General features: G+C 39.0%; 3 protein-coding genes across 4 annotated transcripts in view; 1 reads left to right on the forward strand and 2 right to left on the reverse strand.

Moving 5' to 3' along the window:
* Nucleotides 1–2,588, reverse strand: part of ELP1 (elongator acetyltransferase complex subunit 1) — a 58,016-nt gene extending 55,428 nt beyond the window's left edge. For both annotated transcript variants that reach the window (XM_019454271.2, XM_019454270.2), the window contains exon 1: nt 2,328–2,588. The gene's annotated coding sequence lies outside the window, so the exon portion shown is untranslated. The remainder of the gene's footprint in view (nt 1–2,327) is intronic.
* Nucleotides 2,589–2,836: 248 nt separating this feature from the next.
* Nucleotides 2,837–8,802, forward strand: ABITRAM (actin binding transcription modulator). The gene is made up of 6 exons (XM_019454276.2): nt 2,837–2,978; nt 4,345–4,396; nt 5,103–5,232; nt 7,871–7,947; nt 8,026–8,095; nt 8,189–8,802. Exons 1-6 carry the CDS (start codon nt 2,900–2,902, stop codon nt 8,324–8,326), a joined length of 546 nt encoding a protein of 181 aa, XP_019309821.1. The 5' UTR covers nt 2,837–2,899; the 3' UTR covers nt 8,327–8,802.
* Nucleotides 8,803–10,306: 1,504 nt separating this feature from the next.
* Nucleotides 10,307–27,162, reverse strand: part of CTNNAL1 (catenin alpha like 1) — a 63,293-nt gene continuing 46,437 nt past the window's right edge. The window contains exons 11-19 of the mRNA XM_019454272.2: nt 26,283–26,433; nt 20,719–20,756; nt 18,969–19,019; nt 18,722–18,876; nt 15,161–15,209; nt 12,360–12,416; nt 12,101–12,214; nt 11,351–11,434; nt 10,307–11,214 (exon numbers count right to left, since the gene is read on the reverse strand). Coding sequence (XP_019309817.2) covers nt 11,149–11,214; nt 11,351–11,434; nt 12,101–12,214; nt 12,360–12,416; nt 15,161–15,209; nt 18,722–18,876; nt 18,969–19,019; nt 20,719–20,756; nt 26,283–26,433 — 765 coding nt within the window. The 3' untranslated portion in view covers nt 10,307–11,148. The remainder of the gene's footprint in view (nt 11,215–11,350; nt 11,435–12,100; nt 12,215–12,359; nt 12,417–15,160; nt 15,210–18,721; nt 18,877–18,968; nt 19,020–20,718; nt 20,757–26,282; nt 26,434–27,162) is intronic.

Genomic DNA, 27,162 nt, shown 5'->3' on the forward strand with positions numbered 1-27,162 from the left:
TATATTCAGATACCTTTAAAGTTTATACAGTTTATAACTGGAAGTCCCTAATTTATGTTAGGGGTAGCAACATACAGACCACAATGGCCTTATTATCACCTTAATTTTATTATCACCTTAATCCAAGATGAATTCTCTCATCTTGCATTTCATACATACGACAATGCAAGAATAAAGACGAGTTCATCTTCATACTACTACAGCACATAATGGTAAGTGTAATATGAAAGTACAACATGTAATGTGGGTTAAGAGGAAGGCAAGACCATACATCACATGGTGGGAGTGAGGAAGAAAATCAAGGCCAACAATGGTTTTGTAAGCTTTGGTGACATTTATATTCAAGAGCTTCTGGAAATTATTTGAACTGATATTACATCATGTAGGTTTTTAATTTAGATCTAACTCTAGATAGAAAGCTTGGTTTTTCAAGAAATTTAAAAATTACATATCTTTATCTTTAAACATCATACAGATGACCACTGACACAGATCTGAAAGGATGGCTAGATGTGAGATGAGAGAATGCCTGGCTACAGAGGAGTAAGCGAGTGATAGAGAAGGAAGAAAAGAGAACAGATGGGCAAAGGGGTCCAATGTAGAGTCTCCAGTGTGTCTTTGATGCCAGTTTATCTAATAATCACGCTGTTACTGTCGCTATTATCAGATCATCAAATGTCTTCCTATGCCTCCTGTGAACTTGGACTCTATTAACCAAAAACCTGTATATCCCTGGGGTCGAGAGACCCCAGGATAAGAATATGGAGGATTGAGACGGAAAGAGCTGAAGACTTTTTCCTGTTATCTTGCTACACCAGTCACTGTCGTCCCAGCAATGGGCCTCCATCCTTGAGGGGCCCTTGGTCCCAGTCCCTGGCACTCCCAGCACCAACCTCATCAGCCCCACTCCAAACGACAGGAGCACTAACCCGGCAGTCTCTCTCCAGACACTGAAATCCAGAACACAGGACTCTTCTGAATTTCGGAGTCATCAACACCTGAAGTCAGAGTCCAGTTTTACGATGCCTCTCCTCCAAGATTAGGTCATGATAACTCCATCTTCCCTTGTTTTGAACCTAAGCCCTAAGCTAAGTGTTACAGCTACTTTCATCAGTTCACATTTTATGTTATCTCACTGCTTTCTTTTGCTTCTTATTCCTCAAATAGCTACTTAACCAATTCTTCATGCTAAATTCAGTTGAAATATTGTGTGGTTTCTACTTTCCTGATTGGACCCTGCGTGACAAACATAGCAAACAACTGGAGTTCTCAAGTCACAGAGCTTCCAAAATCACCGACAAAGGTGAGCTATTAATTTACCTCGCACCAACCCAACCCTTCTAAGCTCAAAAAACTTCTTTAACTTTTCATACCCATCATCCTCTATGAAATTTCTGGCAACTCCTCCAGTCTTTCGCCTCTTGGCTAATTATTGTGCCCATGACTACAAGTACCAGGCAGCTCACAAATGTGCTGACTAGATCTAAATGTCTCGCTCTGACCGTCCCCAAAGTGAACAACGAACCCACATCTTCAACCTTCTGCTATTATCACCAGGATGTCTCACAAGCACATCAAACACAACCTGGAAATCGAAGTACTGCTATTATCCTATTCAAGTGAGTTCCTCCTGCTTGAGGACATGGCATTTCTGTTCTCTCTGTCCCCCAAGATGAAAACAGTCTTTCCCTCCTTTTTGCTCATATTTAATATTAAACTATTCACTGGTTAGCTCTGTTGCTGTCAATACAGTTTCAATTCTTTGCACAATATCTAATTAATCCCATGACCCGGTTTGTGGCCTACACAAACACCTACTAAGCTCTTGGTAAGTGCTAGGATCTGAAGACAAGAGAGGACTCTGTCACTGCCTACAAAGAGGTCACAGTTTAAAGAGAGAGAGGACCACATAATATACCACATTAGGTCGAGAAGCGCAGGGGGCACCTCCACGAAAAAAGATGCCAGAAGCAGCGCGCAACACAAATCCAATTCACTAACAGTCGCACATTAACTGATTCGCTTTATTTGGTGCATTAATTGTTCAGCGGTATTGTCCCCTCCTGCAAGGAATCCGGAGGCTGGTCAATGTGCCGACCGGGGAGCAACACGTCTTCCCCAGCATGCCGCTTGCCGCAGACCCCGGATGGCGCTGATGGCAAGTCTCCAAAAAGAGAATTTAAGGGCAAAGGTTATCACGCCATACTCCACTCCCGGGTTTCCTGCAGCAGGGAGAGTTTGCACGCTCGGGGGTCCTCTTCATCAGGACATCCCTTGAGGACACGCCAGGTTCCGTGCCCGCCCGGAGTGAGTCGTTCGAATGCTCACCTGCGCCGCGCTGCGAGGATCCGCAAACAGCGGTGCTCTGCCCTCGCCTCCTCAGCCACGCGCAGCCTGCCCTTCCGGAGCCCGCCCGGGGCTGCACACACGCCCCTCTCGGCCCGCGGCTCTCCAGCTTTCGGGACGCGAATTGGGCCCCCGGGCCGCTGGACCCCCGGGAGGAGTGGCTGGAGAAGGGTCGAAGGGACAACCCGTAACACTGCAAAGAGCGTGCGAAGCAGACGGGACACGCCAACAGCGGCGCGGGAGTGACGTCACGAGGAGGCGGAGGCGTGGCCGGCCTTCTCCGTAGCCCCGGCAAGGTAGGGTGGGGAGCTGTGCCTCCCCTCCGCCTCTGTCCCTCTGCCCTCCCGCCCACACTACTATATTCGGTCCCCAATTTGACGTCTGACTTCAAAGCACCGTACTGAGAAGCTTCGGTGGCGGAATCTGCCGGGCCAGGAGAGCAGCACGCGTGCGCACGCCGTGACCCGCGCGCCGGAAGTACGTCCTCGCCTCGGGCGAACAAAGAGGAAGTGCTCGGGTCCCGGAAAGCGGGGGTAGTGGCGACCGTGGTCGCCATGGCTACCGAGCCCGGGGCAGAGGGACCCGCAGTGCCTTCGCTCGTGGATCGTTACTTCACTCGTTGGTACAAAGCCGGTAAGAGGGGAATGATGTAGGTCTCTGTTCGGCCGCATTGGCCTGATGTTGTAGGGACGGTGGTGACAGATCATAAGCCACGGGCGCGCGCCCCGGTGCTTCCTCGCCACGTCTGGAGGAACTGGATCTCTCTGTTCTCTTCTAGACGGAAGGAATGGCAATTGCAGACTCAGGGCCCTGAGATACAGCCGGGCGCACTCTGGGGCTGGCGATGCAGTGCGAGTTCAAGGGTGGGTCGCTTGCGATAAGATACTAGTCTAAGGTGAGGTCCCCACCAAGGAAGGGAGGGGCTGGATTGCATTCGCCGTGAGGGCCTGAAAAGCTTCGAGGGGCTCGATCCTATAGCAGTGGCCATACACACAATGATTTAAATGAGGTCGAAAACTATAATAGACGCAGGGATGGAGAGAAGAGGTGGGTTCGAATAGAGGCATTTGGAAAGCAGAATCTAACAGTTTTACTAAAAGTTGCCAGTACCATACACGTATCAGTTGGAGGTAGGTATCCTGTTGTACTGCTTTGTGTACGCAGTACATATCAGTGGTGCGAGCATCGTTGAGGACTCTTCTCTAGGCCCTACTTGCTCCCTTTCATTCAGGGATAATAGGTGTACTCATTTTTTTAAATATTGTGGTATATAATTTTGTAGCCAAACTGAGGTGTTTCCCAGAATCTGAGACTTTCAGAGCTAACATCAAGACCGTCTTGGGTAGATCAGAAAGAGTTGGTCACTCTAAAATTGACTAACAAAACATATGCTACTGTATTATATAAAGAATGCATTGCTAATGGCACTTTTTCTAATAGAAATAATGAGTGTACTCATTTTAAATATCCATCTATCTATCTATCTATATATAAATGTTTATTTTTGAGTGAGTGAGAGAGAATGAATGGGGGAGGGCCAGAGAGGGAGGGAGACACAATCCGAAGCAGGCTCCAGGCTCTGAGCTGTCAGCACAGAGGACATGTAGGGCTCAAACCCACAGACCGTGAAATCGTGAGCTGAGCCAAAGTCCGATGCTTAACCAACTAAGTCACTCAGGCGTCCCCGAGTGTACTCATTTTCAAGTGAGGATGGAGCAAAGAGGTAGCAAACACTTTAATATATTTTTTTCAATATATGAAATTTATTGTCAAATTGGTTTCCATCACAATCACTTTAATATTGAATGAATGATTCTTTCTGGGCCAGGTCCCTTTAAATACTTTACAGGAAGCCTTTATGTATATCTTTTTGGGTAAGAAAGGGATACCAAGGATCAGTATGTGTTCAATCTTCAGAATTACCTGTACAAACCAAAGAAAGTACCACACAGTGGGAGTAAATGCCGACCCACCAATCAACAGTCATTCATTCTTCTAGATGTCAAAGGCAAACCCTGTGAGGACCACTGTATACTACAGCACTCCAATCGGTAAGCAAATTGGGAATTTTAAATTATAAAAAAAGTTTCTGGTATTGTAGCCTGGTATGGTCTTGGATTGAACAAATGGTCATTAAATGATTATCTAACACTATGTTGAAATGGCATTTATTATAAGAGTTGGGCTGACAAGAATGAGCCTTTCAGTGTCTACTCCAAACAAACTTGGTTAACCAAACATCCAAATGGAGGACCCTCATGGGGAGGGCATGCCTTCCTTCTCATCAACCTCAGTGCTACCTAATGACTTTAAAGCTCTTCTTTTTTCTGGGAAGGAAATTCAGTCTCACTTATCCCCCCCCCCCCCCCCCGCTCTTTTTTTAACTTTTTAAAATATTTATTTATTTTTGAGACAGAGGGAGACAGAACGTGAGTGGGGGAGGGGCAGAGAGAGAGAGGGAGACACAGAATCTAAAACAGGCTCCAAGCTCTGAGCTGTCAGCACAGAGCCCAATGCGGGGCTCGAACCCACGAACCATGAGATCATGACCTGAGCCGAAGTCGGACGTTTAACCGACTGAGCCAGCCAGGCGCCCCCTCACTTCTCCTCTTTTATTATTGCCTTCCCGTCTTAGTTAAGTTCCAGCAGTAGCCAGAGGAAAATGGGGGAAAACAATAGTGTGAGTAGGAGTACTGTGTCGTATGAGGAAGAATTCTTCCAAACAATAACACAGCACCACATTTTTGCTCCTTACAGCATATGTGTCATCACATTGGCAGAATCTCATCCAGTTCTTCAAAGTGGAAAAACAATCAAAAGCATTTCCTATCAAATCAGCACCAACTGTAGTAGACTTCAGAACAAGGTCTCTGGGAAATTTAAGCGGGTACGTTCCTGTAATTGTCCACTTAAATCTTCAATGTCATAGTAGTGACAGATCCAGTCAGTCTTAGAATCCAGGGATATGTGCTCAGCATACTTCCCTGACAGTTTGATGTGCTAATTTTAAGAATACCTTAACCTTAAAGAAATTCTTAGACCAAAAAATGAGGTATTTCAGGAGGAAAAGGATTTGTCATATTTTCGGTTTTGTGCCACCATTCCTGTCACTCCCAGGGTGGAGGATGGAGAAGGTGGACCTTTGAAAGGACAACTTTAATACCAATATAACAAGATATTTTTGTCTCTTCTAGTTTTATGAAGCCAGCATCTTGAGTTGTCTAAAACTTAGGTGACCAACTCTTCTTTAACATGTATTTTCAAATATAAATTTAAAAATATCCTGAGATAGTGGGGAAAAAAGTCTGAAAAAAAAAAAACCAGTATTTGCTCCTCACCATTTTCCATTCTTTCATCTTTGCCAATTTGATACAGATCCAGTCACCTTAGCACCTTGTAGCACCACACAGTGCTCAGTTGTAATGTTCTCTCTACCCTCTACAACTCTAGGCAGGGTGGACACATTTTATTAAAAGAGAGCATCACACCAAGGACAATTCAGTAACATACTGAAGTCTCCTGACATAGCTACAGGATAGGGAAGTTTCAGTGGATGATTTAGCTCCTTCATTTTCTGACTTGATACTAAGAGTTTCTGCTAATTACCCTCATCGTTCTAGGAGACCCTGTCTATACTCCCCTTTGTAGGCCTGAAATTCCCTAATAACATACCTTACAAGTATTAATTTTTCCTTGCTCACGAAGCACATGGACTTAGAAAAGCACGAACCTTTCTTAAAAAATAAAGTCTGCAAATTACAAGTATAACAGCTAGTGCTTGTGAGGTTCCTATGATAAATCTTTGTCCAAAATAGTAACACTATTGTTACTGTTGAAGAATAGAGAAGTACCTAAATGTGGAACCCACTACAGATAAGATGTGATTGAATCTCAGCACTGCCAATCGTTGATTCTCCCAAGGGAGGTGATACAAAAGGGGTCAAAACATTTCTGCTCTTTTAATACAGACCCAGTGATGGACACACCCTCAGGGACAAATCCTCAGCCCTCCTCGGGAAGTGAGGAGTCACACTGACTAGTATTTTGAAATGAAATACCCACGTGTGGAGGACTAAAGCCAGTTGTGGTAGCGTCTGTGTGCTATCTAATGTTTTGAGTGGTAGAGAGGTCATGGAGAATAGCATCTTGACCTCAAATACCCATGTTCACTGTAGGAAAAATTTCTGGGAAAATGAGCAACATGTGAGACATGCATGCAGGGGTTCCCCATGAGCTTCCTTGTAGATATTTGTCAGAACCTCCCCCAGACACACCCATATAGTGGAGTACATGAAACAACAGCCATGCCTTAACCTTCCAACAGATGAATGTCAAAACGCAGTATTCTGGGTTACAGGATAATGGGTAAACTATTCTTATTTGCTATTTAAAACTTTTTTCTTTTTCTAAACTTTCCTCAAAGTGAATTCTTTTTAATTAGAAAAATATAACTGCTTCAAGCAGTGTTAGTAATTAACCCTAATAAAGAAGTTCCTTTATCTAGTAAGTTCTAATATAAAAAATAAGTTAGGTCTTAATGAAAGTAACTTTGTATAATATTACTGTCATACTCTGTCATGTTGAATTTTACATTATTGCTTATTGATGGATTTTCTTACACTTTTGAAATCTTTACGTGGCCATGTGTAACTTTCTCATTTACAGTTGATAAAATACATTCTTTTTTTTTTAAGTTTTTTTTTTTCTTTTTTTCTTTTGTTAATTTACATCCAAGTTAGTTAGCATATAGTGCAACAATGATTTCAGGGGTAGATTCCTTAATGCCCCTTACCCATTTAGCCCATCCCCCCCTTCCACAAACCCTCCAGTAACCCTCTGTTTGTTCTCCATATTTAAGAGTCTCTTATGTTTTGTCCCTTCTGTGTTTTTATATTATTTTTGTTTCCCTTCCCTTATGTTCATTTGTTTTGTATCTTAAATTCCTCATTCCAGTCATATGATATCTGTCTTTCTCTAGTTTCGCTTAGCATAATATCCTCTAGTTCCATCCAAGTAGTTGCAAATGGCGAGATTCCATTCTTTTTGATTGCCGAGTAATACTCCATTGTATATATATACATCTTCTTTATCCATTCATCCAGCGATGGACATTTGGGCTCTTTCCATATTTTGGCTAATGTTGATAGTCATGTGTCCCTTCGAAACAGCACACCTGTATCCCCTGGATAAATGCCTAGCAGTGCAATTGCTGGGTCGTAGGGTAGTTCTATTTTTAGTTTTGTGAGGAACCTCCATACTGTTAAAGTTGATAAAATATATTCTTAATCTTTAAAGTACACTTTACCTCAGGTGTCTTAGTCTGCTCTTTCCCCTAGAGCCTACGATTATAGCTGCCCTATAGTAGGCACTTACATAAATGTTTGAATAAATGAATATTTTTTCTGTACTAAAGTCATTTTTATTTAAAACACTAGCTCCAGGAATATATTCTAACACTGAGGGCTGCCTCTCAAAGGAAAGTGAACACATACGCTACTTAATAACTTCTTCCCTTTTATTATCAGGGGGCACAGTTTCTAACAGAGCTTGCACCTCTGTGTAAGATTTACTGCTCAGATGGAGAAGAATACACCATATCTAGGTGAGTTACTTTTTAACCACAATTTAGAAGAAACAAGGGAGGTAATATTTTTCTTCAAAACAGTTTTTTTTTAAATAGCTGTGTCAGAGGACGGTTGATGGAAGTGAATGAAAACATTCTCCATAAGCCATCTATTCTACAAGAGAAGGTAAAGTGGGGAGAAAAAAGTATGATCCCATCCACATACTTTTTACCTGATTTTACACATCTGACAGTACTAAATCTTCTATTTCCTTTCTAGCCATCCACTGAAGGCTACATTGCAGTTGTGCTGCCCAAATTTGAAGAAAGTAAGAGCATAACAGATGGGTTACTGACACAAAAACAGTATGAAGAAGTCGTGGTGAGGCGCATCACTGCCACGACAGCCACATCATGAGGACCGCAAAGGAGTAACACACAGCACAGCATGCGCACACTTCCCTGGTCTGAGCGATCAGAGCTCTCAAGACCCAGCACGTGTGAAGCATGCTTCACACCCAGCCATCCACAGACACGTCTCATCTTAAAACTTAACCTACTTTCCTGTCTTTGTCTTGTCTAACAAGCCTCAGTTCCTGTTTGGTCCTCTGTCCTGCCCACGTACTCACTCAATTCTCCTTTTGCTTTTACGTAACAATCGTCAAGCAAGGGATGTTTTTTTTGGTTTTCTTTTTATTGGATTAAAAACAAACAAACAAAAGCACTTTGAGGAAAATTTGGACAAGACACCTAATTTAAGTAGCAAAGTAAAAATAATTTACCCGTCATCCTGTAACCCGTTGGTGAATACTACATTTTGACACACTTCTGTTTGAAATGTTATGGCATGATCATTGTTTTTGCCTCAATTTTCCCTCCGTTTGAGGTAAACAATTGGGCCTTTTTACTGAATCTTTGTCTGACGGACGCTACCAAAAATGCTAGTGCCGCCCCTTCAGCCCCAGCTCTTCTCCCTCTAGGTTGTAGGGGAGAGGCAGAGTGTAGACTATACCCCCTCTGCCCCTTACACCTCTGGGGTGGCCTTCCTCTCTGCAACCAAATCGAATGGAACACTGTGGCTTTCCTAAATGACGGAATCAGGAAGAGGCTCTCCTAGCGGGGAAGTGCGCTGATACAGTGTTGTAGTCGCTCAGTCTCACGCTCTAGCTACGGGGTAGCCGGCCAAGAGGTTGCTGTAACCCCAAGACACACATGCCTTTGCATGGAACAAAAACCTTTACATCATCTAAACTAAAAACAAAACTGAATAATGGCTTAAGATTGTGTCTTTATTTACACTAAATTTCAAATAAAAGGGCTTCTTAAATTGTAATTTTTTCTTCAGCGCTGCAATATGTGTACATTTAAAGATCTCTGTAAATAAAACAGAAGATTTAATTTAATACAGAAGAAATCACCTTACTTGTGAACTCCTTTGCATGCTCAGGTTTCTCTTCAGATCGCATAAACCTTTCGCCTTTTACTTGTGAATTCCTTTGGTTTTGGATCCTCATGCTGTTGAAGTCATGAGTCATCCCTTCCTCACCCCACCTGAACTTAGCAGAATATTCTCATTTCAGGAACGTAAAAGTATTCTGTAAATCTACAAGTTATTTTTGACTCACAAGAAAAACTTCTTGACTTGAGTGCCAGCATGACTATCCCCTAAATATATGCACCAGACACAATATAGGTAGTAACTCTACAAACACCTACGTCAATGGTGCCGTGAGCTGAAAATCTAAGCACAAACGAGCAGATCCCCATTTTGAGTAGCTGAAGACACCATAAAACAAAGATACTAAAGACAGTAAATAGTAATTGTGTGTGTGTGTGTGTGTGTATACACACTGTATGTATGTATGTAATATACACATATGTATTTTACATATAACATTACCTCACACTGTTCTCCCATTACTTCCCTTGTAGTTTTCAAGAATATTTTGGTTTCAGGGCATAAAAACCATGCTTGATAATTTTATACAGGGCACTGACCAAGCTGAATGTATCCCATTTTCTCCTGAAGGCTTACAGTAAGTTTAGTTTCCTTCGATAAAATAGCGACTAATTGGTAGTACTGTGGTTCTTCAGGATCTTGTGAATATTGATTGTGATGGATGACCCAGATAACGATCATCAGACAAGCTTATATAACTACCACCATTTGGCAACTGACGTGTCCTATCAGATTTCAAAATGAATTTCAAAGCACTGGGATATAAGCACTATCAAAAGAGTTCAAAATGAAGTTTACCATAAGGACAGAACATATAAACCAGATCCTTCAATCAAAACCCCACACCAAACAAAAACAAGAAAAGCTTTAAACCCTAAAATTAAAAAGATGTAAAATGTTTGTTTGTTTGTTTTATAATGAACATTCCAAAGGCACATATACAAAATGAACGATTATTCAGAATTTATTTTAAAACCTCTCGGTTCCATTACTCTCATGTTTTCCATTCCATCAGTCAGCACAGAAAAGGATAGTTCAAAGACTATTTTTTTACACCAGTAAGATAGGCTTAGGATTCCAGCTAATATTGAAGCAGACTGGCCAGCTATGGTGGAAGGAGAAGTGAGAGCCATCTCCTAGTGAGCTCCTATAGGATTCCGTGGAGTGAGCTCCATGACCCTGCGTTTGGGAATGAGGGAGGGACACATGCAGCCCAAGAGACACCTGTGCTATGAAATGCGTGTTAGAGAACAAATGTGTGCTCGTAGCATGGATGATCTGTGACAGGACAGCAAAGAGGCCAGTCACAATCGGTGCACAGAGCAATTGAAGAATCCACAGATTTAAGGAAACCCCTGGGTTCACCCAGTCGACTATATGTTTTCTGCTGAAAATTAATGTTCTAGATGGTAAGCTTAAATAAAAAGAGAAAAGAGGAGATTAAGGTATTTTAGGCCAAAGGTGAGCACATATTCAAAGCAGCTTCTTTGGATTAAACCGTCATTAAGACAGTTGGGATATTTGGTTTGACTTTCAAGAATGTTGTTAGTGGCAATGTGCCATTTTAAATTCACACCACAATTAGGAATCTAGAAACTACCATGGCATTTATTAGTTGTCAAAAGCTTCACAATCACTTTCATGATCAGAAAATAAAGCAAGATTTCATCACTGTTTTCTTTATAAAATCGTTGAATTTCTGAAAATAAAAAGGATCATTTGCTTTTTTAAAATATCAGCTTTGCCACATGCAGTTCCAGAGATCTGCCCCCAAAAGCTTCTCAAGTTTTACCATCCATGGAGTCTTTATTGGTAACTGAGACCCATCTGTTGTTTTCCATCTGAAGCTGGAAAGAGTGAAGGCAATTAGTTTCTCCTTTGCTTTTACAATAAAAATTACAACATTAAATAGTAACTATTTCTTTTGCATTTTCCTTGAAACTAGTTTTAAAATGTGATTTTCAGACAGAAAAATTATCTTACCTTCTTCAGCAGTTTATAGCAAAGCGAGAGAAGTTGGACCAAAATAGCCATCATGGATCTTGTCTTCGTAATACACTTATCAACCTATAATGACAACAGCCAAGCAAATCAGCTTCTAGAAGGAGTACTTCAGAAGACTGTGTCACTGATTTACTTTTAAACTGATAACATTTCATTATTATAGAAATCTAAAGGATCTCAAAAGTCATAAGGATTAGGGCACAGGAGCTGACCTGACGCCCCAGAATACAAGTGCAGGACTGCCATCAGGATTCATGCCTATTTCATGGAGACCCAAGGAAGAGTGGATGGAAAATCAACCAGTTCTATTTCGAGTTGTTTAGGTGCTTTTTAAAACACTCCAAATAGTGGCAGTGAACCCCCTACTTTGTAACTTCTGGCACTCTGCTTTGTTTGCAGAGGCTTAAATTCTCCGAGACAAACAACAGGAGCCCCTACTCTGAGGAATTTGGGCCCTGGTTAGACATGTGATGACATCAGGATTTAAGGGTAGCTGCTCAGTGTTGTGAAATTAATTATGTCCAAAAAGCTAATTTAGTGAACCTACTGCTCCCCGGAGTCTGTTATAACTACAGATGATAAATGACTCTTAGAATCAAAGCCTGAAAAATGGAAGTAAACTGCCCTTCTGTGGGTAATAACACTCTTTGAAAAATGGGCTAGAAGCAAACCTGGTTAAGTGTGAAAGTTTCTCAAGCGTCTCCCTGAATAACCAACTCTGCCTTTTACCTTTAGAAACACTTGATTTTGCAAAGGTGTCTTAGTTATTGTCTGGAGCTGGTGGCATAAAGGACTTAGTTTGTTTATTTCCAGGAGAAGCATAAGCTTGTCATCATCTTTCAGCTGAAAAATAATTCAGGAAGTTATAATAACTTCAATAAAAATCGTCATCTTTTAAACCCTAAATACCCTTATACCTTAATAATATGCCCCCACAGTGGGTATTCACATCACCACTATCACCACGCAGGCAGATCTGTTGCATTACCTGTTTTGAGAAAACTTGTACGTTTGAAGCAAGCTTTAAGCCCTCTTCAGCAAAAACCTAGTGGAAAGAAAAAGTATCACTACTTAGATGTATATCTTATGGATAGTTCATAAGAAATATACTCATGGCTAATTGTCATAGCTGTCATGGAACTCCTGAAGTTTTTCTTCTACCCAGGAAACACAAGTGTTCAACTGTATTCAGAAGATTTCCCAGACCTGATGCAGAATCAATCCCTGGAGACTCTCCTCTGCACCTGGAAACCTCCAGTTGCTCTGGAGGGCCATACAGACACATGATACTTAACCATACAAATTATGTCCAGGCTCCCAGAAGGATCTGGAGCTCATCTTATAATACCCCAACTATAAAAAGGTGATGAATTGTAGAACATGAGATCAAAAGGGTTAGGACTTTCCAACTTCCAGCTAAGCAAGATAAAATTTGTCACCTGTACACATTCCTTAACCAGCCATTTGAGAGGACCGGTTCAGATCGGTTCTTGAGTATTCACCATGCATTTTATAGTTAAATGAGTTGAACAGGATGATGGCAAAGAACAGTGAAAAATAAGGTTGGACAGATAAGATTAGGAATATTTAGGATGATTATTTTTAAATGGTAACAGAATGTTTCAGAGTAAGAGACACCAGGGGAGAAAAGGGTGGGAGACTTAGCTTTAGGTGGCAGCAGATGAGAACAGGGCAAATGTGAGGGTGGTTTGTGAAGAAAAGTAACAAGCCTTGGTAATGAATTAGATAAAGAACATAAAGAGAAGGCAATACTTTCAGGGTTAACCTTAACCCTTTATCCAACAGCCTTAGCACCTTGCTATCATTGGATGAACTGATCTCAAGGTCAAAAATCCTTCACTCCCTTCCTTGTCCTTTAAAAGGGAAACCAGTGAGTTTTATACCTAGATCCTAACCAAACAGAATGACTCACTTACCCATACATCCCTCATTATCCCACATTACCACTTTCTGTTTACATCTCTTCCCTTCTGGCCCACAAACCTCTCGGGAGCAAGATCCATGTCTGTCTCCTGGAGTATCGTGGTTTTACAACCAACTTAAAGCCGATGACTTTCAAATCTCTCTCTCCATTCTTGAACGATCCTGACACCAGTCTTTTATATACTACTTGAACAAAACAGAATGCTTGATTTCCAACCTCTAAATCTGGTTTTCTCCCTCAGTGTTCCCTAGCTAAGTAAATGGCAATACCATTTACCCTGTTAGTCAAACCCAAAACCTTTAAAACCAAAGTCAGATCCTGCCACTCAGGATCAAAACCCTCAATGGGTTTTCCATCATACTTGGAAAATAAAAGTTAAAGTTCTTCCAGTGGCTACAGAGATGCCATACTTTACCACTTTCCTTCTGGCTCATTCCATTGCATCCACACTTGCCTCCTTATTGTTCTTCAGATCCCTCCAGCCTACTCCAACATCTCAGGGCCTTTGCACTTGCTCTGTTTGCCTGAAATATTCTATCCCCAGATAACCACCCTGCTCACTCTCTCACTTCATTAATTACTCAAATGTTACCCCCTTAGAGGTCTTTTCTTGTCACCCTCCTATCACCTCTTTTTGTCTTTTATAATTTTATCTCTAAATGCTTATATATGGACATTGTGTACTTAACTCTCTACTGTCTACCTCCTCCCACTAGAATGTATGCTGCAGGGCAGAGGGCACAGTGGCTTTGTTTTGTTCTCTTTTCTCCAAACAGCACTTATCCCCAGGATCTGACACACAGTACAAGTTCAATAAATATTTGATGAACATTTCACGTCCACCAGTTAGTAGTCAATTCAATAGACATTGGTTTAATGAATAAGCTCACACAGGAAGAAGGTGGCAAGTAGACCTTTTGCAGTGAAATATCCCTTGTGGTATGGTAGGACTTCGAATGGATATGAGCCAAACTGAACAGAATGAATCCAGAATTTATTAAAACTGTTTTAAGGGGAATAGCTCATTTATAGTTGACTTTACAAAAAATACATACAAGAAATGTTCCGACTCTGATGATGATCACCCTCCCAAGGTGAAATCCCTTTCCTGACGGGGCTCAGGTGGCAGCACACGGGAATACCAAAGGAAACCATCAAAGGTGATAGAAACTGCACATTTCAAATGCAAGAACGCCCTTCGTTCCAGAAAAGCAAACAAACTAATGTGAGAGTTAGGGAAAGTAATCTAGCAAACCACTTGCCAATCTAAAGCCTCTACGTGAAGGAGGGGAATTTGAGATGGGCCTATGTGGACTTCCACAGATACACAGAGGCACAAGGGTGGGTGCGAGAATGTCTGTCTCTTCCTGAATGCCTTAACTCAGCAGGGATGTGAAAGGGAAGAAGGAAAACTGTACCAAGCACTCTCTGTCTCAGGCATATGACAAATGCTTTCTCATGTGTTGTTCTCATGCAATCAATATCATTCATCCAATCCATTAATGAAGAGGCCAAAAAGCCATTCAGGAAAGCGTGCAGGATATGCATCTGCTAACAAGATATTTTCACCTCCTTAGGAAAACCTAGAATTACTGTTATTGCACATACTGTCAGCAAAGCCCATTCTGCTATATCCCGATAATATTTGAGTTTTACTCAGCAAGATAACCAAAAACGCTCCACAAAATGCCATTGTGAGCCCTCTACTTTTTCACTTTTCTCTACACATGTGTGTGCACAGGTAAGCATACAAACGTGACATGGTAAATCATTTAGAAAACCCAGTTATTACCCACTTTTAGCCCAGATTTAAATTAGTAGCATAAAATGGAAATAAAACATACCTCTAGTTGATGAATTAAATCCTGGGAAGTTTTCAGTGGCCCCTCTCCTCTGAAATAAAATGAATTATCAAGGAGGTCTAAGAAAAAGTTACTGCCTGAAATTTGGTTGTATAATATAAAACTTTTAGAGCATTTTGAGTATTAATAGATCCCAAATTTTGAAGAAGAATATTGAACAGACTATAATACTGTGACTTTATTCTTAAACAACTTTAATATTTAACTATTACTTCTTAGGGCACTTTAAAATTTTTCAGTGAACTTTATATATGTTAATTTTATAATGTAAAGGAACTTAACACTGACAAGTAATATTTAAATTTTATTTTTCCTTTTTAACCTTTTTCATTTTGCTTCATAAATTAAATACATGAGATATGGCAACATGTCTTAACCAAAAGGCCTTTGTTACATAATGGAAAGAGGATCAGACCAAAACTCAAAAAATTCTCATTTTTAATTCTAAAACTTTGATAAGGCATGTCATTTAAGTTTCAATGCTGAGTATATAAAATAGTCATAATAATATTTGTGCTACCACTCTCATCAGAATAGGGAACATCAGATTGAAAACTACCAAGAAACAAGACCTCTACAAATGAAAAGCAAATCACAGCAAAGTGAACAACAGAATGCATTAAGAAGAGCAGTAGACTGGCATGAATCACAGGAAATCTATTAACCAATTCTACCCTTAACATCTGTAAGATGGTGAACAAATTATTCCTGTTCTCTGATAAATTGTTGTGCTGATCAAATGAAATTATGAAGCAGAAACCACTTAAAAACCTATAAGGCACTTTTAAGTTTGAAATTTTTTTAAACTATAAGGTACCAAAAAATCTTAAATATATAAATTATCAAGAAAGAGGGGTGCCTGGCTGGCTGAGTTGGTAGAGTATGCAACTCTCGATCTTGGGATTGTAAATTCGAGCCCCATATTGAGTGTAGAGATTACTTAAAAATAAAACCTTTAAAATCATCAAGAAATATGAATAATCATCTATAAATTACTAAGAAATTCTGTAAATTGTTAAGATAACAATAGCCTGAGGAAAAGCTATAAAACTACCCAGGAAAACTATAAAACTGGATCCTGTGAAGGCTAACAGGTGAGTCTCAGAAACAAGCAACTACATGAGATCGGTAAACCACAGGTATTAAGGGAAAACAAAACAAAACCAAAATTTGTTGGGGAAAGACAGATACACTGAGTGTGTGGGCAGAAAGCAAAGCCAGTATGAGATTTGACCACAGATAAATCACCAAGATGTGTCAAATGGCACCAGGTGTCACCCACTATGGAAAACCCATTTTTTCCCTGAACTCAGCATTCCTGTGCAATCACTACATCTAGTAACAAGTCCCATTCCACAGAGCTTTAGTGATCCCCACCCCTCATAATGCAGCCACTCATGCTTCCCTCTCTCTATGGGATGCATGTCATACACTATCCTCACTCTGAAACAAAAAAATGCTGACCATATCATCCTGAAATATCCTGAAACAAGAAACAAGAACTAAAAAAGACAGTTAAAAACTTAACAAAGGAGCCACCTGAGTGGCTCAGTCGGTTGAGCATCCGACTCTTTTAATTTTGGCTCAGGTCATAATCTCATGGTCACGAGACTGAGCTCCACATCTGGCCCTGTGCTGAGCGTGAAGCCTGCCTAAAATTTTCTCCCTCTCTCTCCCTCTGCCCCTCCCAAGCTTACAAGCATGTTTTCTCTCTCTCTCAAAACATACATACATACATACATAAAACCTTTAAAAAAATTCTGATGAATTCTCTGTTTAGGATGATTTTATGTGTCAAACTACATTCACTTAGTAAAGATATTTCTCTAGTTTTCACCGATCAAAAAAAAAAAAAAAGATTTTGTTTAAAGATCTGCTGATTTTTATCACCATGAGGAAACTAGCATGATTGCAGCCAAATGTCAAGATCTTTGTTATCTCTGCCAATCTGTGCACATTTGGTGCGGGCAAACGAAGGAGTTCCATTGTACTTTCTTCTGCACACTTGACTCATCTGATTTTTGAAAGACAGGAACTAAGAAAAAAAGGCCATAATTGTGTTAGGAAGACTCAATCCCAGGAGAAGCTTGCTAAAAACAAGAACAAAAGAAGGAAACCACCAAAGAGGAAAGGTCACCAAAGCTGGAAAGTACAGTAAAGTATTAACAGATGACTGCTAAACAGAGGCAAAATTACTCAACTCCTATCATTTCTCCCTCACCCTCCAGAATACTCTGTCTTGAAAAGCTAGAAGATTTCATCAACAGGGAAATGAATGTTTCTTCCTCACTCTGATCTTCCTTCCACGCAAAGGAATCTTCACTAGCACAACATCCCTCATTTCTCTCAGCTCTCCCACTTATTCCATCCTGTAGAAGTGTGTGGACTTTTCAGGGTTTTGGTGACTTTGCAAAAATAAGTTGGACATGTAGCCCTCTCCTTTCTCCTTTTTCTCTTGGAAGTAAAGATGCCTTTGGGAGACACCTGCTCTTCCAGGTGTTCAGAGACACATTCTGTCCCTACGAAGTACAATTTCTTAATTCTAGAGATCATTTTAAAAGCTACTTGCTTGTGGACATAAACGACATTATCCAATAATAGCTTTATCAATATAAATGTTACTGGCCCCTATCTGCCATTCTTTTGCTTATGTTTTCATTTTGTTCAGAACTTGGGTGGGAAAAAGGGTGCTGTTTATTGAACCCCAATGTCCATAGAGTAGTGGAGATCCTATTTTAATTGAGCTTAAGACTCCAGACCAAATGGATTACATTCCAGAATACTGTAACAACTTATAGATGTGGCCCACTGCTGATAATATTTTCAAAATCAAAATGAGTAGAAGACCCAAATATTTTTCAGGTTTCTAAAAACAAAAAAGACAGATTTCAGAAAGTTAGTGAAAAGTTTGAAGTCATTTTTGAGAAAATTCTAGAACAGATTATTGACCAGATAACTGACGAATGTTTAGCAACATAAATTACCATATGTATAGCTTGTTGTGGAAGATTGTGGAATGTGATCAACATGGACTTCAATGAGGCATGTGATCAAGACTCTTGTAATGTGGACAAGACAGAGAAGGTAGGCCTTGTAACAGTGAAGTTAGGGAAATACTCTGCTATGAATACTGATTCCTGGAGATTTGGCCCCCCATTGAGGTGGTAGGCCTCATGGTTGGAGTCTTTGATCTGTATTATCTAATCAAGTACCAATCACTTACATAAAGAGTTAAAAGGCAGGTTTTCTAAACTTATTGATGCTGGCTAGGAGAAACAGATACATAGAATGACAAAAAGCAGAATGCAAAATTATTTCAAAATTATGAAAAGGACACAAACCTGAAAGAGGATATCTTCTAAATCTAAATCCTAATTAAATAAATGCCTTCTTGTTGCATTCACTTAATTATAAGAACTTATGGTCTTTTTTTAACCATATATTGGAAGTTGACTTTAACCTGTCAATGATTTAACATGAGTTTTTCTTTACACCGGATACTATCAAATTGATTTAAAAGGATCAAAACATCACTATATTTACCTAGTAAATAAATATAGAGAATAGGCCATACTGGACATGTTCCGCCCATTTCGAACAATCTCATTTTCCTGATCCTCCCATTTCTTGATCTCACAGTTGGCATCAGAGGTAAGCAAACCCAGCTTAAGTCCAAGCTTTGCTATCTTGGCTTGCTCCTATAAAATACACGTTTTCATCACCACAATATTGTCATTATTAATGTAAATGGAAGTTTAGAAGTAAGACTGTTAAAAGGAAAAGGTCTTACCTCAGAGTCAGGCTTGTCTGCCTTTAATGATTTCAGGTTTGCATTATTCTTCTGTGACAATGAAAAGATTAAGACATCTTAAAAAACAGTACAGTTATGGTGAGGAAATACAGCAGTAATAGAAAGCATAACAAAGTACCTGTAATAAAATTTTAATTTGAACATTTTCAGAACAAACTTAAGCTACATTAAAGCACGTTGAAACAAACTAATTGCAAACACTCTCCTAGCATGTGGGTTCAGCTTTGAATAGGTAGTTAGAAAGCCGAGGCCAGGGAAAGCAGATCATGTCCCAGAAGGACTTAAGGACCTGTGCACCTTGTCAGAGTCCAGGTATTATATCTCCAAACATTCCCGGCCCCTCTGTTGAGTTATTCGTATGAAATGATGTCATAAACTGAGCCACTATATGTAGTTTTCCATATACTCCTATTGTTATGATTCTGGAGTTCAGTTCCTTTAACCAATTTGTCCTATGAGGGCTAATTTTGGCCCCCAAGTGCCATTGACATCCCAGTTCTTAATCCTTTACCCCAGGTCCTATAGGAGATTATACTTAGAATTTAGCACTTCATATTTCAATCAACATGTTTGCTGGGCCACTATTTTTGAAATGGTAATTTTTTCTATGTAAGCTATATGGAACTCAGAATATCGTTCCCCTAAGGTGAAAATATTGTAGTTAGGTTATCAGGCTAGCCCACAGATGCCTATTTACATAAGTAGAAACCACCACCAATAGCAATGTTTCTTTGTAACATATATGCAGAAGCTCTTAGGAGACAGCAGCCTAGGTTGGCCATTCCCCCACTCTGAGGTCTGGTAGGAGCTCCCCTAGTTGGGCCACAATGGCTGGGGCTAGTGAACAGAAAGGTGCAGGAGAGGCTGGGAGCCCTTTTTTTTTTTCCTTTTAACATATACTTAAACTATAAACACACACACACACACACACACACACACACACACACACACACACACGAGTAGATGTACACAAAGCATAAATTATAACAGAATAAAACAAAATACCCTAACCCCCTTAGCTAAAGAAAAAGATCATCACCAATACTTTTGAGGCATATGTGTACCTCCTCATTTTTTGTTTCTCTTATTATTACCATGACTTGATCCTTCTGACCAGCTATTCTGTCAGGAGTTTCACTGCAGAACACTCAAGAGCCTTAACTTTTCCCTTTTGTTTTCTGTCTCATGGTTTATACTTGCTCATTTAACATAGCCCTTTTGAGATTTTCTAATGCTGCTTACTATAGAAGAAATGGGACAGAAAATGAAAACAGAGAAACCATAAAGTTGCACACATGTACAAATACAAGCTGCCTCTTATGTTCACTGGAAAATACAGATGATCTGTGATCTCTGGCCCTTCCTTGTACAGTCACATCATGTGCATCTTCCTCCTTAGTCTGATAGACTAAAACGCAACTGATAGAGCATTTAAAAAAGAATGCCCTGAAAGTTTTTAGATTTTATTTAGAATTTTACACCCTGTCTCATTCTTTTAAATTTAGTTGTGTTTTCATCATTTTTTACTTTTACAAGTTATTTTTATTAGAGTGTTTAATGAAGACTGAAAGGGAACGCCTGAAAAGGTACAGAAACCATCTTAATGCATGTAACCAAGCGGGCCACCTAGTGGACACTATTTTGGAACACAGTCAGACGCATCAGTTTCAAATATACAATTCGAATTTTGAATAAAACATTCCAAAATGTACAAAACTCTTTTACTTACCATTGGCCTTGGAAGTGAAAGGTAGCCATACTTCTCTCCTACAAATAACACATACAACTTAAAACAAATTTTCTATTAGCATATTTTCTATTATTCACATTTAATTTTTAAAATATTAAATAGGAATGCTAGTACATTAGTTTTGATAATTTAGTCTATTAATTAAATGTGTCTCAGAAACAAAATTGTAATTTGATTGGTGAACATGAAGATTGTCAACAGTTGTATCCCTAAGGTACCTGGTTGGACAATCTCTACCTCCCCCAATGTAATGGCAGAAAGGCAAAATATCTCAGTGATAATTACTTAAATTGACAACAAGCTTCATTCACAGTGAAATCTTTTACAGTAGCTTGCCTCTAATGAAACCAGATTCTTCTTTTCTCAGTATGAGTTATCAGTGCTTACTTGCTTTTCTGCGAGCATCAAAGCAAATCATTTACAGCTCACTTCATAAAGTATTCCTCTAGTCAGAGAGCAACTCTAGTGCATAAGATAGAAAGATGAAATAAACCAAATAACAGTATCTTCGCTGTGAATTAACACATGGCAGGAAGCACAGTAACTATAGAAAGTAAGGTACTGTATAATGCCCGCTTCATCCCTGTGCTTTCCTCTTTCAAACTTCTGGATCATGTATAAAGTCAGATTGCAATAGATGGTAGATTTTTTTTTTAAGCTTAGTTTGTTATATCTGAGGAAAGAATTTACAAGATTTGAACAGTAATTACTTCCTGATTTCAAGGAATGAAGTTTTGTTCAGCTGTAATATATTAGGTAGAACCATGTGAAATTGCTGATATTCAACCACTTTGAAATACAAAAATAGCAATTTCATATAGTTTCACCTAATAAAAGTAAATACAATGTCAGAGTACTAAGTCACACACTTTCTTATAGAACAACTGTTACATGAACAAGGTAAGCCTGCTCATAACATGTTTACATCTTCATCTGGAACTGTGCTGTTGAATATGGAATCCACTGGCCATGTGACTAGTGAGCAACTGAAATATGACCAGTCTCAATGGAGATGTGCTTTAAAATATAAAATACATATTGAAGGGGCATCTGGGTGGCTCAGTCGGTTAAGTGTCTGACTTCGGCTCAGGTCATGACCGCACGGTGTGTGAGTTCAAGCCCTGCATCAGGCTCTGCACTGGATCCTCTGTCTCCCTCTCTCTCCACCCCTCCCCCACTCTCATGCACACTCTCGCTCTCTCAAAAATATTTTAAAAACTAAATAAAATACATATTGGATTTTGAAGACTTAATATAATGGGAGAAAATGTAAAAGACCTCATTAATACTTTTTAAGTACTGATTATAAACTGAAACAGTATTTTGGACACATTGGATTAAATTAAAAATATTAAAATGAATTTCACCGGATTCTTTTGAAAATTTTCATGTGCCTCCTATAAAATTTTAAATTACATATGTGGCTCACGTTATACTTCTATTGAACAGTGCTGATCTAGAAAACGAACTGTCATTATGGGTCAGCCATTGGTACTTAGGATATGTTTTATGATTCAAATAATTTGTTTGTAATATCAGAATTGTAAGGGAATTTTATTAATGGTGTTCTGTTCTCAGAATTGAGAGAGAGAAATAAAACTTAAAGAAGACATTATTCCATGCCTTTTCGCCCAGCCCTGATATAAAAAGTGCCTGAATTAGGTGTGAATAGAAGACTTTAAGTCATTTAGAACCTCAAAATTCACCATTTATCTTAATTCAAAGTCCAAATCCTGTCCATAATATCCCTAAAAAAGTGGTCTTAATAAGCTACAGAAATAAGCATAATCATTACTTAACATAATTAGCTTAGGTGTGAGCAGTCTTGTATTATTATCTACTCTTATGCTCCTCCATAGTGCCCATATCCCTGAAATGTTCACCTTTACTCTCCAAGAGGAAAAAAAAGCGAACTATATTAATCTCTTATCTCTCCAAGAAACAACAGAGTTAAAGAAACCAGAAGGCATGGAGAAATAAATGCAATGAAACAAAGAGCCTTTATATAATCTGGTTTGCTATTCACCAATTAATTAACTGGCACTTCCAGTCCCTGAGGGTGTCTTATAGGCATTTGTTTTGCTCCCTATTTCCATCATTCAGTTGGACTAAGAATGGTTTGCATATTTGAGGAAAATTGCAAAACTGACCATTCTTCAAATAGTTTTTCCCCATAATGCTATTCAGGTAAGGTTGTCCCTCATTCCCCCAGTTCCAATATAAGCCAAGTTAAGTTGATAATAATACAAAAAAAAAAAAAAAAGAAAAGAAAAAAGTTAATAAAGATACCAAAAATCATTAATCTGAATCATTTTATATTAACTTTATAGTTGTTTTTTCCATACAAGTCTAATTACTGCCATTGATTCTAAGCAGAGCAAATGTATTGACTCAGTTATGTTTAGCTATTACATCAAATTAAAGAAGTGGCATAAGCAATTTGTATCTCTGATGAAAACATTAGACAAAACAATTTTTATCTTCCGAATGCAAACATTAGAAGTCACTGGAAAAACAGGAATGTTTATGGGGAAAACATACTTGATGGTTGATTTATAAAATGGTTTTCAAAGAACTGTTTTCACAGAGGTATCATAAGTTTAATACTAAATCAACACGACCTAAATCAAACAATAATACCTAAATCAACCTAAATACCAACAATACTTAAATCAACACGACAGCTGTTGTCTTTACTTCTCACTTTAACCTCCAGATAAACGAAGTTCACAATTCAGCTCAAAAGCCCCTCTCATCTTATGGGAGTACCAAAATGATTTCTTTTGAAAACCTAATTGAGAAATGCTGCTCTCATTTTCAATACCCAGAACTTTTCTGCATCTCTACAAACTAAAGCTAATATCCCAAGGACAGAAAAGCCTCATTATTTCACTAGAGATGGGCTATGTTATTCCCTATTAGAAGTTCCTACAATTAGCTCTTTTGATTCTGGAAGGAGTTCTACGTGGCATGACCAGAATGACCACGTCCCCAGACCCACTTAAAATGAATGGCTAAGTACTGAAGGAAAGGCAATTATTAGGTAACCACAGGAGTAGGACTGGGGTATTCTAATCCAAACCCAGTTGTCATCCTCAAACTTTCCCTCGTCTCTGCATTCAATTAATCACCAAATCCTACCAATATTACTTATAAAGTTTTTCTTAAATCAGTCCTCTTATCTATCTCCATTTCTATTATTATCATCTCATTATCTCTTGTCTGATGGACCACTGCCTTGATTCGAACTCCATGTCCCCCAAACAAGCTCATATTGTTCCCCCTTCTATGCTCCCTATTTCAGTGAACAGCACCTTATGTATCCAATCTGCCAAGTGACATGGTAAGTGCAGAGCTATGGAACAGGGCTGCTAGGTGCATCCCTATAACCTGAAGCCCAGTCATATTAATTCTAAGATGGTTCAAACAGAACAAGAGAAATTCAGCTTCCTTAAAGGAGAGGTAGAGTCTACAGACTATGAGAGAAGTGTCCTTTTCACATTTAGGTACCTAGAATAAGCTCAAATTCTAAATGCTGTAATTACATATTCAGCACTAAGGGAAAGTAGAATCTTCCTGATTGGGTCCCTTCCAAAAAGAAGACCATGGCTTCCCAGGAGGTTTGGGTAAGAAGGCAGAAATGGATGAAGATAGAAAGGCAGTAAGGCAAGTATTGATTTTTGAGTTCTTAAAACAATCCCAGGAGGCCCTATTGTGCAATTTGAGTGTCTCACGGTAAGGGGGACAATGACCTAGCTCTGAGACTGACTTCAAGTATGAGAACACTAAAGTCTCTTCTCATTGCTTACCATGTTGTGTGCTACTTAATTGGTTGGTGAAACGATACTTGCAACATACCTGATAATTTTTCTAGTAATGAGAGTCAAGATATTCAGAGCAGAACAAAGGTAGCTAGAATACGGCAAAGGCTTTTCAATAATAGCTGTAACGTGAGTTACAACAGTAGCAGAGAGAAATGAGGATCTGAAGAATACACTCTGTCCTTTTAGGGAAGCAGTGGACAGGTGCAAGGTAACAGGCAGGCTTGTCATAATAACCGTACAGCACAGGAAAAACAACACTGTGACACTGGACTCAGTCCAGCCAATAATGGCTAACCCAGAATTGGACTTCTTTGTCAGAAAAGCTATTCTTATGAGCTTAGTGATAAAAGTCAGGACAAAGAAAGGCAGTACAAGAAATCAACCAACTCTATCTCAATTAATTCCACATAAGGATCCTTCTGAACAACAAGATGGAGTATTGATTAAAGGCAACAGAATTTCCCACCTAAAGAAGAATTTCTGTTCAGCCCTAAGGAAGTTAAAGTTTTCCAAGGACAGGTTACCCACATCTAAAGAAGAAACTGTTTACATAACATCCAGCTTAAGAGGAAAAGAAACCATAATTGACTATGTAGTCCAAAAATAAGTGTAGGATTTTCCTGTTTCAACTCTGGCTATCTGTAGTGGATGCTAGTGCTGAGAAGGGCAGGGAAGCCACTTTTCTTCGTTTCCTAAACAAGTCCTATGCCTAAATTATCATTCCTCTTTCAATGTGGATCAATTATATCACGTTACCTGTTAATATATGAAACTTGCCTCGCATAAAAATCCATGTGCCTATTAATGCTTTATAAAAGCATCAAAATGATAAGCCATTTAGACTATCACAGAAATCTTTAAATGTAGAAGCATGGCAAACATTTATTATACTTTACAAATTACGCTCTATTTACAAAGTCTATCATTTCCTGATTTTTAAAAACAAATCAGCAATTATCTAAATACATATTTTTTAAAATATGAAATGTTTAAATGTGCAACTCAATAAAAATAAGTATGTAATTTGCTGTTACTGTGACTTAAATGACATTTTATTAAAAAAAAAAACAAGCATGCTTGACACTAACAGAAGCCATTCAAAGGGAAAAAAGTACATGACAAGACATAAACATAAGAGGATACACCATACAATGGGAAAGAAACGAAACTCCCAGTTGATATTAGAATAAAGAGGATGCCTTCCTATACATTGTGCAGTGCTATTCTACATGTTGTAGAAATACCAATGAACTTACCCACCACAGGAAATATTCCAAGATTATGCAGTCATCAGAGAAAGAGATTCCATCCAAGTGGAAGGAAAGCAATTCAAAAATCAAATAACTACATTCATTTCATTATGAAGTTAGTAGAATTAAATCAGAGAATAACTGTATTACAGAAGAGCTTTTATACTAAAACTAAAAAACAATTTAGATAAAATATAAAATGACTGGATTTCAATCAGAAAACTAGAATATTAACATTTCAATGAAATCTACAACACTGTTGTACAATAAATTATACTGCTTAGATGCTATAATGAAGGACAGACAACACCGTCCCAATTTTTCTGTGGGAAATTTTTTATATGTTACTATAAAAATAACCCATTGGGTGATAACAAGATAATTCATCTTGTAACTGAGGTTTGACATTAAAAAACTAACAGAATTAATTACAATAATAATGTGTTTAAATATGTGGATAGTTTCTCACCTCGTCTTCCTTCGAAAACATCATTGATTTCTCTTAGCAGTGTTGATATGTCACTAATTTGGGATTCCCAAGCTTCACAAAAGACATCTAGGTTTTCTTTAGCAATTTTACTAGACGGATGCAATGTCAATGTTTCAGCAGCAGAAATTATCTAATGAAACACAACAGACGCAGGTGTGCATTTCAGACTCTTAGTTCTTAGAATCATGCTGGAGACCAAACTTAAGTCTGTGCTGTTCAACTCAACAAACAACTATGAAATGATTTCCACACGTAAGCTCCATGTTGGCCAATGTGGAGACCCACAGAACAAAACTCACTGTTTCTTCTAAGCTGATCCACAAATAAATAGGATGCACAATTCTACACAAGCATTTATTCAGGGAGCAGTGACCTTTATTTCAGGAAAACTGGGTCAACGAAGTTGCTTCCATCGCAGAATTCAAAGAGTTATCTACACAGACTACAAAGAGTGGACTGTGCACTGTAGGTACAAGAGATGGGGGAGTAGTCGTGGCAGCAACAACAGTCACAGGGGTAGTGGTAATGGTGGCAGCAGCAGCACTGGTATCAGGAGCGGTAGGGGTAGTAATAGTGATGATGACAGTAGTAGTAATAATGGCAGCGGCGGCAGCGGCAGCGGCAGGTGGGTATTATTACTGGTAGTGGCAGTCGTAGTAACGTATACACACATCTATGAGTACGTGGCAGGTACGTTCTTGAGATGCTCTTTTAGGTGCTTGATATACATTAGTATTGATCTTCAGAAACACACAAACAGAATACTGGCTATCCTTCCCAAATACACATTATTCCCGTTATACAGCTAGAGAAACAGAGGCTCAGAGATACCAAGTAACTAATATATGGCTATTCATTC

This window comes from Panthera pardus, unplaced genomic scaffold (genome assembly GCF_024362965.1).
Source record: "Panthera pardus isolate Hobbes unplaced genomic scaffold, ASM2436296v1 HiC_scaffold_20, whole genome shotgun sequence".
NCBI lineage: Eukaryota > Metazoa > Chordata > Mammalia > Carnivora > Felidae > Panthera > Panthera pardus.